Source organism: Stegodyphus dumicola, chromosome X1, assembly GCF_044657685.1.
Source record: "Stegodyphus dumicola isolate Sdum_Otavi_A_Nest chromosome X1, ASM4465768v1".
Classification (NCBI taxonomy): Eukaryota; Metazoa; Arthropoda; class Arachnida; order Araneae; family Eresidae; genus Stegodyphus; species Stegodyphus dumicola.
The window spans coordinates 252,339,665-252,354,932 of NC_140780.1; the positions used below are offsets into that span (position 1 = coordinate 252,339,665).

General features: G+C 33.8%; 1 protein-coding gene across 1 annotated transcript in view; it reads right to left on the minus strand.

The window, feature by feature from the left end:
* The window catches only part of Pka-R2 (cAMP-dependent protein kinase type II regulatory subunit), an 85,528-nt gene extending 74,743 nt beyond the window's left edge, over positions 1-10,785 (minus strand). Inside the window, exon 1 of the mRNA XM_085807485.1 lies at positions 10,311-10,785. Coding sequence (XP_085663611.1) covers positions 10,311-10,551 — 241 coding nt within the window. The 5' untranslated portion in view covers positions 10,552-10,785. The remainder of the gene's footprint in view (positions 1-10,310) is intronic.
* Between the last annotated feature and the right edge of the window lie 4,483 nt (positions 10,786-15,268).

Genomic DNA, 15,268 nt, shown 5'->3' on the forward strand with positions numbered 1-15,268 from the left:
GTCACTCACATGGTAGCCTTTGGAACCAAGGAATTTATTCTGGAACAATCATCTTGTGGATATGAACCAAGGAACTTATTCCGGAACAATCATCTTGTGGACAGGTACCAAGGAACTTTATTCACCAGACTGCATGCATCCTTCTGAAGGGGCTGGAAACCGCACACCCAAGTGCCAGGAAAGCAGGAACTAGAAGGAGGGTTGAGCCAGAGCGATGGAAGATACTTATAGCAGAAGTAGGCATGACATCATCTCACGGCAACCAATCAGCTATCGGCACGAATCGACTTTCCAGATGACGTAACATCACGTTTCCTTTTTGCATCTCAATTAGGTTGAAACAGTCCGTTCTCAACGCAAACAGTGGCAGTAAGAAAAAAGAAGTAGAAGTAACTAATATATTACATTAAAATAAAAACTAAACTAAATAAACATTTCAAGGAGGAGAGATGATGCAGTAAAAGGTTTACAATAAGTTATATTTTCCAACAATCTGGACACCCATAATCCAGAACGATCTATAATCCGGACCTCAAAGCTACAAACTTCCTGCGCATGTGTCAACGCATAATTCGTTCACGCATGTGCGTAATACTTTTACGCATGCGCATATGCATGTGCGCATAATACGTTTACGCATGCGTGTTTAATGTATAACGGACGGTATAAGCTAAGCTAAAATTATCTAATTATCTATTTCAGTTAATGTTGCAGATTGCGATGTTCCTTAATCTTCGAATTGGATCCGGCTTATTATTTTTTGCAGACTGTTAGAGCAATTTTATAAAAGTAAGCTTGAACTTTGGATTATGTCAAATAGAATTTCCGATGCTGGAGCTGCCAAAGGATCTACGAAGCGAAAGTAAATTTCGATGTCCACCAAAGAAAACGTGGAATTGCTGCAAAAAAAAAATGGATAAAGGCATATCCTTTGTTTCTCTAACCATTCCAAAATCTGTTTATTAATTTCACGCTGCTCTGTGAGCGGGGGGAAGGGGGGACGTCGCAGCGTGCAATGAATTGGAAGTTGATCTGTCATCACTATCCTTATCTTCAGCGCAGATGTTTTTATTTTATTTGGTTTATAATTCCTTACTAAATGTAGTATTTCATCTCGATGTACTCCATCTTTGATATGATTTAAATCAAATTTCTCGTCATTATAATTCGCTTCCGATAGTAAAGAAAGTGACACACAGGTTATTGAAAACGAAAAAATTTTGATTGACAAATTAATCGGTATTCTCGACACAGCCAATTATAGGACTTGAACAGCGGAACTTTGTAACTGAACAAGAAATTATGTCTGTTTATAGAATTAAAGAGAAAGTATTATCACATAAAACGAAGCAACTTAAACAACTTACATTGAAAGAAATGTTTAATAAAGTAAACAAATAAATATTAAGCTTTTTTTTTTTTTTTTTTTTTTGTAAATATTGATACCCTTTAGATCATAATTGTTCTTTATTTCATAAATTACGGTTTCATATTTTTAATTTTATAATTTTTGCATGCCATCCTATCAGATTTAAACTGATGATCTATAATCCGGAATCGCCGAAAACCCAACGAGTCTGGATTAAAGACTTTTGACTGTATATGAAATTACCTGATCACTAAAATGTATATATACTATGCAAGCTTTTATATGTTCAGCCTGCATATACCCTTTCCAAGGATGAACATTTGCATGCATAAAATAAATAAAATATGCAAGAAATTACATTAATTTTCTTTTCCCTCTAAGTTATCTACTATAAAAGTCATCACAAAATAATCTGTGATTGGAACTGTGTACTTCTCAGATTATTGCTAAAGTCTTAGCTAGTAACCTTTATCGCCTTACCTAAATGTCGGCAAACTACCTGTTACCATATTCCAAGGGTTAGCCAAAATTTCAAATCATTTGCCGGTTGATCTTTGGAATATGGTAACTGGTATAGTGAAGAGTGTGCGCAATGTCATTTTTGTGCAATTCTGGGATGTTTTTTTAAGTAAAAATAAGTCGACGTGTACAAGGTTTAGTGATATTTTAATTAAATGATAGTTATTTTGTGAATTTTATGTTTGTAGGAATTTGGTATACGTTTCAGTTGAAGTAAACGTGCATGGAAATAATTTAAATATTTGACACTAAGTATTTGTAACCATTTGTAATGTTTGCGGTATGAATTCGTTGGTGTTGTTTATAATATAATAGATAATTTAGAGGTAAAATTTTTTGGATATTTTATTTATTTTATATGTGGAAATGTTCATCCTTGGAAAGGGTATATACTTTTTCGCGATCAGGTAATTTCACATCTTCCATTGGAGAACTGGATTTTCTAGAGGCATTTCACATTCATAAAAATCTTTCTGTTCTAGTTAACGATCCTAATTCCAATCCAAATTTGCCTTCGGCTTTTAGAGAAATTATGTTTTAGTTCTGGTTTTGCCAACAGATGGTGCCACTTGCTTATTCTTGTCCAGGCTTTCTTATCTTATCTAAATATTATTTCCTATCTTGTTCATTTGCGGTTTTGCAGCTGAAGATGATGGTTCGGTAAAACCATCGAAACTAGTCCTGTGAAAATTTTGTGAATTAACGCTGATTTTTGTTGTTTGACTTCTGAATCAGGTAATTTCATATATGTGCTTTTTACCGAGTTTAAAGATTCACAGAATTTTTTTGCATTTTCATGCAAATTTTTGTAATTTATGAGAAAATAGCAGTGTAGATGGATAAAGTTAAGAGTGTGTGCAATGCCATTTTTGTGCAATTCTGGGATGATTTTTTTTAAGTAAAAATAAGTCGACGTTTAAATGGTTTATGTGTATGTGCTATTCTGAAAAACGCGCAAGGAGTTTGCGATTGTGCACTTTTTCCCAATTTTGCAGTTAATATTTGTCATGATTAAGCAGTTTTGTTACATAAAATTTCTAGCATAAGTGTAATTCGGCTAGTAGATTGTTGGAAAAAGTGTTCAGTAAATAAAAAGAAAGAAACATGTCTTGGTACTTTTCCGTTTCACCGGCGCAAATCTCACCAAGCAGATTTTATTGGCGACAACATACAATATACGAATGAAAAAATGTTAATAAATGTTAGTTCAGAGAATTTTTTATTTTGAAGGCATAAACATTTTAATATCGTTTAAGATTTTGTAAAAAGCCCATAAATAAAGAAAATAAATTTATAAAAAGACGTTAATTTAAGAATTTACTATGCTTTCACGGTTCAACATCCTGATTCGCCAGTTCATACCACGTGACTCAAATAATCTTATCTCACGTAAACTACGCTACGAAAATCTAATTCTCTCAGTAATTATCTACATTAATTACAAGTTAAATCTTAATTTGGAACACAAGTTTAAATGCAAGAATTATTTCAATTTGTACGAATTAGAAATTGAAAGAAGAAAATAAAATCGCAGTGCTTTACTTCGCTAGTGCATTCTCATTAGAATGAATGAATTTAACCCTTGACTTTGCCTTTTCTGTATTTTCGCCTTCGGGTGAGCGGTGTGATTGCATCCTAATTGACTTAATTTCAGCGAATTGCCTTAGATCATAAAACTGTACTATCTGGTAAAAATTCTATGTAATTGTATGCCTGTGTTGAAAGAAACAATAAATCTGATAAGAAATGGATGAGACTTGTTTTGAAAATGAGGCGTAAAAGGTTACCAGCGAGATTATTCCGTTTGGCTTCGATTGTATCATTATGGGCGACTTTATCACATGCGCCGTCAAAACAGAAAAGTACCCATGTCTTTACTTCGTGAAGACAAAATGGTGGCGGAAAAAAAAAATAGAGGGTTGCTGTAGCAGAGTTGGTCGCCAAATTTTTGCCAAAAAATCGCCAAGTTACCATAATCCAAAGATCAATCCATTTGCCTTTTTAGTTTCACTGTATGGAAAAAATACTCTGATCTGCCCCTTAGGCCTTTTTTTATCCAAGAATAAAATGGCATTTACTTAGTTTAATACAAATGTCACTGATACAGGCACAAGTAGGCAGGACATTAGAATTTCCAAAATGGTCATACAGGTATAGTCCTGGTGCACTAACTGGAACAACACAGTAAGAAAGGCAGGGTTCAAGGGTCTCCTCCCCTCTTCCCCAACCACCAACATCTTGATAAAACTTTCAGATTGCTGTTTATTTTCAGAACCACCTTTTTGCACAGACACTATGTACTCTCAAATATCCATGCCTTCTCCAGGATTAAAACATGAACCCATCGGTACAGCAGTCAGCGTCACTACCCATTATACCAGTAACAGATTCTTCCTTCTTATGAACTGTTTCCGAACCCCCATTACCTTGAAATACAACGATTTTATATATTCATAATAGAGGACCTTTGCATAATGGACAAAAGATCTGCTTCTGATGATATTCATTATTGGAAGGTTTGATTTTATTTATGACATACAGCTGCAGAGAATTTGCAGATATGGAGATGGAAAAGAAGAAAATGAAATGTATTGGAGAGAAGGCATTTATGAGGCAGTGAAGATTGTTTTGTCTAGTATGTTCAATCAGTCAGACGTCTAGATGTTGGCCTTTTATAATCGGTCTAAATATTTCTATCAAAAAGGACAGTTGTTTATGTTTTCTTTTGTGTTCGTTGTTTGCAAATAGAATTTAAAAGATGTTAGAGGACTACAGTGAAGATTAAAATGGATTTGACATAGATAAAATTTTATCAGACGAAGAAAACCATGTATCAGTTGACAATTCAGGTAGTCTATACTCTGTGGTACCCCTTTTATTATCGCTAAGTTGTTGTTTCATTTATGGTAACAAAGGTATTTTGTGGTGTACATTTTGGAAACTCTATCATCACATCATTGGTTGGGCGCTATCATGACGTTACTGACTGTAACGTGTGCTTTTTATCGAGAACATTTCTCAGGGCTTATTTCTGCACTGTATGTTGGTTAGGAAGTATGCTTATTTTGTGCTTTACACTGTAAAACGGCTGACAGTGGTAAGGGTGTTTGGTGGCATAGAACAAGGGAGTGGAAGGTGTAGTATTGAAGTGGTTAAGGACAGAAGAAAAGAAACTTTGTTGGATGTAATTCAACGGAATATCTTACCTGGAATAACGATCATGTCCGATTGCTGGAAGTCATACGATTGTCTTTCTGATAATGGCTTTGTTCACTTCTCAGTAAGTCATGCACTGGCATTTAAGTATCTGGAAACTGGAGCTCATATCAACACTATCAAAAGTAATGTAAATGGGGTGTAATACAAGGGGCTTTTCGAAAGCAATGCCACTGACAGTCTGGCAGTATGGAGGATATTTTTGGTTTCTGAATTTATGTGTCAATAGCACTATACAGATTCTAGTTCAGATCATTTTAAACAGTTTTGGGATGCTGTTAAGGCATTGTGTGTGACACAGCGAAGACACAGAAATTTCTAAGGCTAATCTTTGGAATATGGTAACAGGTAGTTTGGCGACATTTTGGTAGGCGATAAAGGTTACTACCTAGGACTTTGGGAATAATGTGAGAAGTACTCAGTTCCGATTACGCATTATTTTGTGTGAGGGAAATGAGAGATCATAAGATATGTCATGTGACATTTATGGACAAATTACAGTTCTTTAATCAGAAAAGGGGGGAAAATTGGAAAAATATCTGCAGTAGTTTATAGCATTTTGTATTTAACTTCATTGTGTGTTGTGTGAAAGAGTGTTGATTAATTTTTGGATCCCATGACACTATCTAAAGTGAATTCTAAATTTTTATTGTGTTTATCTGATAATCCAAAAGAATTGCTTGAATGGTGTATAAGTGTAGGATTAATTGCGGATAAGTATGAATGTCCGACATGTGGGAATGAAATGAGATTGTGTGAAAGGAAGAATATTACAGATAAGTTTGAATGGCGGTGCAAGAAATCTGGTGAAAATGGACATTTTGTGAAACAGAGTGTAAGGAAGGGTACGTGGTTTGCTGAAAGTCGTTTGAATATGGGTGAAATTTTATTAATTTCTTATTAGACTGCCAGTTGACTACTGGATTATTGAATCTATAAGAAAAGTTTATCCACCATGCAATCAAGATTGTGCAGAAGATTAGGTAAGTTAGTATTTTTAATCATTTGAGGATATTATTTTTATGCATGTAAGGAATAAATAAATTAATATGGTATTATTGGAAAATTGTTATTAGCAATGAATTAGTTTAAAGTAATTAGGATTGTAAGCTAATTTTTATTAATTTAATGTATGTGCTTACTTATATTTTAAGCAGTTTTTTTAATTTAATGATCGTGATTTTGTGAGTTATGTTTGTAGTATTTTGGAATACGTTTGAGTAGAAGTAAATGTGCATGGAAAGAATTTAAATATTTGACACTAAGTATTTGGAACCATTTTTAATGTATGCGTTATAAATTTGCAGGTGACGTTTATAATAGATAATTTAGAGGGAAAAATTTTTGGATATTTTATTTATTTTATATGTGCAAATGTTCATCCTTGGAAAGGGTATATACTTTTTCGCAATCAGGTAATTTCATATATGTCCTTTTTACCGAATTTAAAGATTCACAAAATTTTCCTGCATTTTTGTGAAATTTTTCTAATTTATAAGTAAAAAGCAGTGTACATGGATATAGTGAAGAGTGTGCGCAATGCCATTTTTGTGCAATTCTGGGATATTTTTTTAAGTAAAAATAAGTCGACGTGTACATGGTTTAATTATATTTTAATTAAATGATAGTTATTTTGTGAATTATATGTTTGTAGCAATTTGGAATACGTTTCAGAAAAAGTAAATGTGCATGGAAATAATTTAAATATTTGACACTAAGTATTTGCAACCATTTTTAATGTTTGCGTTATAAATTTGCAAGTGGCGTTTATAATAGATAATTTAGAGGGGAAAGTTTTTGGATATTTTATTTATTTTATACGTGGAAATGTTCCTCCTTGGAAAGGGTATATACTTTTTCACGATCAGGTAATTTCATATATGTGCTTTTTACCGAGTTTAAAGATTCACAAAATTTTCCTGCATTTTCGTGCAAATTTTTCTAATTTGAGAGAAAAAAGCAATGTACATGGATAAAGTCAAGAGTGCGTGCAATGCCATTTTTGTGCAATTCTGGGATTTTTTTAAAGTAAAAATAAGTCGACGTGTACATAGTTACTGTGTATATGCGATTCTTAAAAACGCGGCAAGGAGTTTGTGATTCTACACTTTTTCCCAATTTTGCAGTTAATATTTGTCACGATTAAGCAGTTTTGTTCCATAGAATTTCTATCATAAGTGTAATTCGGCTAGCAGATTGTTGGAAAAAGTGTTCAGTAAATAAAAAGAAAAGAAACATGTCTTTACTTCGTGAAGACAAAATGGCGCCAAAAAAAAAAAAGTAGAAGGTTACTGTAGCAGAGTTGGTCGCCAAATTTTTGCCAAAAAACCATAATCCAAAGATCAACCATTTCTAAATAAGGTAAATCAATGTTCCCTTTTTGCACTTTGCAGATTAGATAACATGTATTTCCACTTTTATGTTATTTCCTTGGATTCGAGTAGATGAAGGATGTCCCTTGGATTATCACTAAGTTATTGTTTCATTTATCACCAAGTTGTTGTTTCATTTATGGTAACCTGAGTAGTTTAATGTTATGGAAACCCTATTATGATGTAATTGGTTGCATGATTGCCACTTACCCTATTTAGAAGTTCCTTTGTCTTTAGTCTGTGGCACACAAAATTCCTTAACAGCATCTAAAAACTTCTTAAAATTATCTGAACTCAAATCCGTATATCGGCATAGCCACATCTGAACCTTTCTTCCTACAAATCCATCTAAACGGATTTTACATTCGACTAGATGCATATCCTTCCTACATAGAGAATACTTATAATGGCTACCAGTAAACCATCATTTACACACTAGTCAATTAACGTTCATTTCCCCTTTCGTTTCAAATCGTACAGAAACTTCAAAATAATATTACTACATTCAGCCATTCTACCGTCTAAACAATAAAACCAACACACACCACAAAAATGCTTACAAAACATACGATGATTCAAAGTTTCCCAGAATCATGCACCCGATTATGTCACAATAGGATTTCCATAACATTCAACTACTCAAGCTACCATAAATGAAACAACAACTTTGCCATAATACAAGGGGTACCTTAAAGTCTACTTTAATGCAAAACTGATAAACAAAAGTACTACAGTCAAAAATAACAACCCGATATTACCTCAGAAACCTTAAAAGAAATAAGGCAAATTATGCCTTAAACTAGTTAAAAATTTATTACTTTATACGTAAGATAAAATTTTTACTTTATACGTTAGATATAAAATACTGATAAGTTTTATGTCTACTATTCGGTTTCGAGGGCCGTAAAAAATCGCCAAACTATTGTTGATGCTAATGCTGCCAAAAACAATTGCGGCAACCCTAATAATTGCGGCAAGAAAGGAAGTATAATAGTAAATAACTATCTAAGATTATTGTTTTAATTTAGAAAGGTTAATTTCATATAATACCTTTTTATTATTATAATTTATATGAAAAAGGCTAAACATGACTGAATGGAAGCATAAGAATATAACTATTTCAGATCGTTATTACAATTTATATAAAAATTGCTAAACATAATTGAATGGATGCCTGCATCGCTACTTCGCTACCGACTCATCGCTAAAGCATAATTTAATCTCGTTGGTTGTTCAAACGTAATTTTCTATAATGAATGATGCCTTTTCTTTGAAAATATTCTCGGTAAAGTGCAGAATCGCTCACTTATTTGTTTGCCGCTTTTTACAAGCGTAAAAACATTTGGATTTTTGTCAATTTTCTTTTACTTTTTAAGTGAAAATAGGTCGATGTGTACATAGATAAAGCCAAGGGTGTGCGCAGTGCCCTATTTGTACAATTCTGGGATTTTTTTAAAGTGAAAATAGGTCGATGTGCACATGGATACTGAGTATGTGCAATTCTTAAAAACGCGTCAAACAGTGGGTGATTCTGCACTTTACGCAAAATTCTATTGCCGACTTTTCGTCATGGGCAATTCCCAAATTGTTAAATCCATAGGATACTAAAAAAGGATTTAAAAATTAAACTAGTATTTCAATGCCATCTTAAGAAATATAGAACTATATAAACTTACACAATTTGAAATCAGCGCGTATGCTAGATTTGGCGTGCAGTTAAATGGGAGCGTCTTCTAGATTTGGCGCTTTTGCGCATACATTTTCGCTGCAATTTTTTTACGGTCCTCAAAACGGAATAGTACCGTTTTATGATACACATTTATTGCAAGATTTACAGAGAAAAAATTATAAAAAAATGACCAAATTTGAACTATTAATGAACAAATATGCTTTGAAAATGTATGGCAAGTATAAATATTAATTTTACAGTTATCATGTTACAATTTTACAACTATCATTATTTTTCTAAGAATGAAGCATAAAATATTCCACAGGTTTTGATATTGTTTAAAAAAGGGTGACGATTCATAATAATCCACTAGAAATTTCACTGAAGAAAGGGAAAAAGAACACAGAATCACATTGTACACAATAATTCAAAAGAGTGTATTTTTAGAATCTATTTGTCTGATAGATTATTGGCAATGCCCATGAAAGTTATTGAAAGTGGTCACTCATAAGTTATTTTCTAATTTCTGGGAACACACTTCAGGAGAATCAAATGAGTAAACATGAAAAATTAATACAAAAATTAAAATATAATATGCAAACTTGTAAATGCACTAAAAGAAAGAAAACTTATCTTTCAATTCAGTTTATTAATGTTATACTATAATTAATGCAAAATGAATAGTCAGAGACAATTTAAATTTTACAAATAGCCTTTTTGCCATAACTAGTTTTTACCTTATTAGACTTTTATCTGATCATGAAAACTACTCAGAACTAGTTTTTATATTAGACTTTTAATCTGATCATGAAAACTACTCAGAACTTGTTTTTATATTAGACTTTTAATCTGATCATGAAAACTACTAGTAACAAGCTAATTTCATTCAGCAGCAAAACTTTGATCAGTCTTATGCAGAAGTCACCTGAAATGAATTCAACAGAATTGTTTGCTCTTAAATTTGTTCTAGAAAGTTTCCTATAAAACAGAAGGATGAGCATTTCAGAAATAATACGTATCTAAAAAATGAACTGTTGTAATGCCTACTGAAGTATACACCAGATACTCTCTTTATCGTCTGTCAAATACTTTACAACACAGTCAATTAAGTAAACTGAATATAAATCAAAATTACACACGCTTAAATTAAGGAATAGGAACTTACTTCGAACAGGAGGTTCTTCCATTTCATCGTCTTCACTAAGAACATCGTCGTCTTCACATGTTACTGATGGTATAGGAACAGTCTGCTCCCGATTATTCGTTCGCCCTTCATCTCTTAGCTTCGTAAAGTAACTAACAGCATAATCCACAATATCAGCCGGTTTCTCCAACAGCACATTCACAGTAAAATCTAACAACAAGCTAGTGAGTTCCCGTGGTACTTCTAAACGTGGGCGATTCATGACTCTTTGTGAAGTAAATATGTTCAATGATTTAGATATGCACGACGTATAATCAACAGTTTCTGCAAGGTGTGACTACTAATGTTTATTAGGTTCTTCTACATTACCGTCGAAGCAGGAACATCCTCCACCATCGTCTGAACACAGTTATATGAAGGAAGAAATTTCTTCCCGTCTGACGCCAATTGGCCCTGGGCTGAAGCTAGGTTACTATGCGAATATACTTGTCGCCTTCCATCTCACCCCTCCCCAAAAGTTAGCTACTGGAAGATGCGCTGCTATCGTAAATGGTTAGTGAGCGCAAGGTCACTTCATCGGATAATTTCATTGGTAGATTGTAATGTCAATCAAAATTTTGCTCGGTCTATTTCGGGATATACATATGGTTACCATAATTCTAAAATCTACTAATCTTAAACAGATGGCTGCTCCATCTTAAGAAAAAAATAACCGTTAAATAAAAAAAATGACAGCACTACAAACACACGCAAAATAATCATTATATTAATAATAATAATAATAATAAAAAACAACCATTAAATAAAAAAATGACAGCACTACACACACCAGCAAAATAATAATAATAATAATTAGCACTTCTTTATTCTAAGTTGTCAAAGTATTTTATAATTTACTTAAAACTTACTTTACTTAAAATCGTTTGAAACAGTTATTGAAAGGTTCTGCAAAATAAGAAATAAATGCAAAATAATGAATAAATAAGAAGTTACTGAATCTGGGGGGGGGCAAGAATGGCATGCGTAGACGCAACGAACCAGTGTAGAAATCTCAGTCAAATTTTCTCTGATAGGAGTGGGACAAGGAAATTTTACAGAAGGAAAAGTATGGCTATTAGAGAACTAATGTATATCAATCAGTATATTCTTTCGCAACAACCGATAGATTTAAATAAAATATGAGAAGTTCAATAAATTCAACTAAAGATAGGAAAGTGTGGTAAATGGGGCGTGTCATTATTAGCTCATAATCAGAACCTAGACAGAACCTAGACGTAGCTAAGGTTTTCAGCACCCGGGGACAACTGGAGACTTTGCGCCCCTTTCTGTTTGCCACGAATGGAAAACACTTTATTCTAAACTTTTGTACCATCAATTTGGCGCCCCCCGGATGCTGCGCCCGAGGACAGATGTCCCGCCTTGCTCCACCCTAGCTACGCCACTGAACCTAGAGAAATTTATAGAAATAAATATTACTCTAGGTGCAAATCATCGGAAGCTTTTAATCGAGTGATCTGATTTAAAAGACAAAGGAAATACTACAGGTACAAACAACAGTTTTTCCTTCCAGTATGTTTGAGTAACGGCCACTTTACAGGATCCAACTTCTCGACTAAGAAACTGGTCAAACTCACTAATATTTATATTAGAATTTAGATTATGTAAAGACCTCTCTTAATCAGTAATCATTAGAGCCTAAAAATTTGATCGCTACCTAGATGTCAAGCAACAGCCAACTAAGGAAAAGGGAAATCTACTGATACAGTTTTCATGACGTCAGTCGTTTTGCTCATGAGAGTAACTACTAAGAATTTTGTGCTTTTCTTCTGGGAAATGGAGAACATCTATATAAGAGTTGATGCAGTTGTTAGCATGAGTGAAAACTGAATAGAAGAAATTTCTGACAAGTTTTTGAATATAATCTTGAATTGCGTCTTTTCTGAGAGCACGGTGAATATACAAATTTCGAATGAACCATGTCGCGTTGATAATCTCTCTAAGTGTTTTGTTTTGAAGAACTTGGATGTGTTGAAAGTGTGTTTTGGCAGCGTGGCCTCAGAAAGGACTAGCATAGAGTAATGCTGGTCGAAGTATAGATTTATATAAGAGGAGTTTATAAGAAACGGACATATGACTTCTGCCAAGAAGTGGGCGCATAGTTGCAAGCGTGATATTGATTTTTTTCACAGTTTCCCTGAGATATTTCTGGAAAGTCAATTTTTTTTTAATCAAGAATGACTCCTAGATATTTAACTTCGTCAACCCAGTCAATTTCTTCATCAAACAGAAGAGGTCTAGATGTAGTGAAATTGAATTAATGTTCTTTGGCATAGTGCCAAAGCGAAACAGAGTTAGCTTGAGTTGTTCTGTTCCGGCGCACCGGAACAAAAACAATAGATTGAAATTCACATCTAAGGGTCGCTGAAATTTAAGCCACTATTGTATAAGTTATGGAATAATTTAATTAAATGATATCGAATAATGTTTTCAGCTATTTTAGAAAGTTGATTGAGAAGTCTGAGTGGGCAGTAGTTTTGTGGAAACGTTTAGTTTTGACGAGGTTTGGGGAAGTTGAAGATGATTGGCATGTTTCCATATATTAGGAAGGTAAGAGAATTTGATGATAGAGTTGATTATCTTAGTAAGACAAGTGATAGCATTGATAGGAAGATGTTTCAGCGCTTTGGTAGAAATACCATCAGCACCTGGATATTCTTTGTGTTTTAAGGAGCTGTGTTTATGTGTTTTTAGTTCCGAGAGAGTTAAGTAAGTTTCTCCGGCGTTGCGTCTTGTAGTTACTAATGTCACGCTGAAGAGCGTTCAGTTGCGGTTTGAGCCTTGGGTCTCTTGTATTTTGCCAGTTTTCCTAATATGATTTTTGCATTTGATATTTTGTCCTATGTTGGCAGAACGAGGAAGAAAAAGATGGGAACTAATGAATTTATTGGTAGAAAACTTGATAGCATGTTGAATATAGGAGGTAAACGTCTTGATTTCAGACTCAATATCGTCTTCTTTGATGATTTTGGGATTTTCAGGAATGGTATCTGAAATGATTTTTATGAATTTTTCCAGTCTGTCACACCAATACTCTTGCCCAGTGAAGGTAAGTAACTATTTATGCTGATTTCAAGAAAGATGGGATTATGGTCAAATGAAAGAGCTGGAATAACAGAAATTTGACAATTATAGGCGAGGTTGTTGGATTAAAAAAAGTCAATGATTGAAGTTCTATTATAGCCGTAATGCGTACGTTTATCGGGGGCATGAATGGTATAATTTTTTATTTTGAATCATGCTAAAAATTTCTCATCGTTTTCTAGGGCTAGCTTCTTGATTCCAGCATTTCGTTTTCATAGTTTTGAGCTTCGAGGCTTTCTTTTTCATAGCTTTGAGGCCTTCTATAATAACAGTCCATATTGTTTTTAATGAAACCAAATTCAATAATTATGAAAAGAGGTAGAAAACTTTTGTTTGAGTTGATGTTTTATACTCCTTTTAAGAAAGTGATAATTCTTGATCCGCGTCCGGTTTCTCGATCCGCACGGTAAGTAGAATAGTTTGTGTAGAGCACTTTTAGTGCAGGTTTCAAATGCGTTTACTGTACAAGAATTACATCAGGTTCGAATTCCAGAAGAAGATCGCCAAATTCGTCTTTCTTATTAAATAGGCCATTAGCATTCCATGAAAATTTTTTGATTTTTCTCAGATTAATACTGCTTGGCATGTTAAAGGCAATTACTAATTTTGTCAAGAGTGTCCACAATTGCACCTATTTTGTCTATTGGCGAGGCTTTCTTCTTCATAGCTTTGAGGCCTTCTATAATAACAGTCCATATTGTTTTTAATGAAACCAGATTCAATAATTATGAAAATCTGGAGCTTGTCGTTGGAGTTTCAGATAAGTTGAAGTTCTTAGTATTTTCTGGCTCCGGAGAATCCATTTCTTTGTTGAGAAGTGGAAAGTTGTTGTCTTCTAAATTCCAAGGACTTTTGGTTGGTGGATTGCTGGGTGTGACCTGCTGCTTGGTTTGTTGTTGTCCGGCTGGACACAGGGAAAACTTAGCTGGATGTGGAATGTTCATGATTTGCACCACGACGCACACAAACCCAGTCATGAGTACATAAAAATGAGCTGTGGAAGTATTGCCGACAACGAAAACATCGTGGAGGGCCAGGCCTCCGTTTTACCAATCAGTGAAGTTCATATATCCGATGTACTTGATATGATAAATGTTTTTTGATTCTTCAGTCTTAGGAAGGTAAAGTAAGGAAAGCGGAATTCACTTATTTTCCTTTGTGTTTCTTATGATTGCTATATAACTAATGATAAAGCCTTGGTTTGTTAGTTCTTGGACAACATAGTTGGGGTTTCAGGGTCACTGGCAGGCCTCTGATTACAACTTTAATCACTTTTTCTTCAGACAAAACAAATGTGTGGGCATTAAGTTGTGTTTCTTCTATGACTTTGCGAATAAAGCGGTAAGCGTCAGCATTTGGGGGTTTATTTTGTATTCTGTCTCTTATAAGAGTGCTCATTATCTTTCTTCCAGTTTGATTACTTAAATTTGCAAGAAATTCGTCGGCTTTTAACAATATTATCCGCAATTATGGGTGGAACTCATTCTTTTGAGTTTTGGTTTCAGGGAATTTCTTCTTGGTAGTTTTTTGAATGGTGGCATGTATAGATGGTTGACTAGAAAATCGCAAAAGGACATTCAACTTTCGTGTAAATTGGAGAGCCTAACTTAACTTCATTCATAATTTTCACTTGCTTGCAAGTAAATCATTTAAATTCGTCAATAGTTAGTTAAACGTTCAAGCTTTATATTTAGCCTGAAAAGCATTTCACTTTTGAAACAAAATAACTTTGCAACCCTTGATGCATATTTACGCACAAAATAATAAAAAAGATTTCAATGATCAGTTACACTTTACATCAGTAACACATAGTTGCTTTACATTGTTCACAAAAGTTT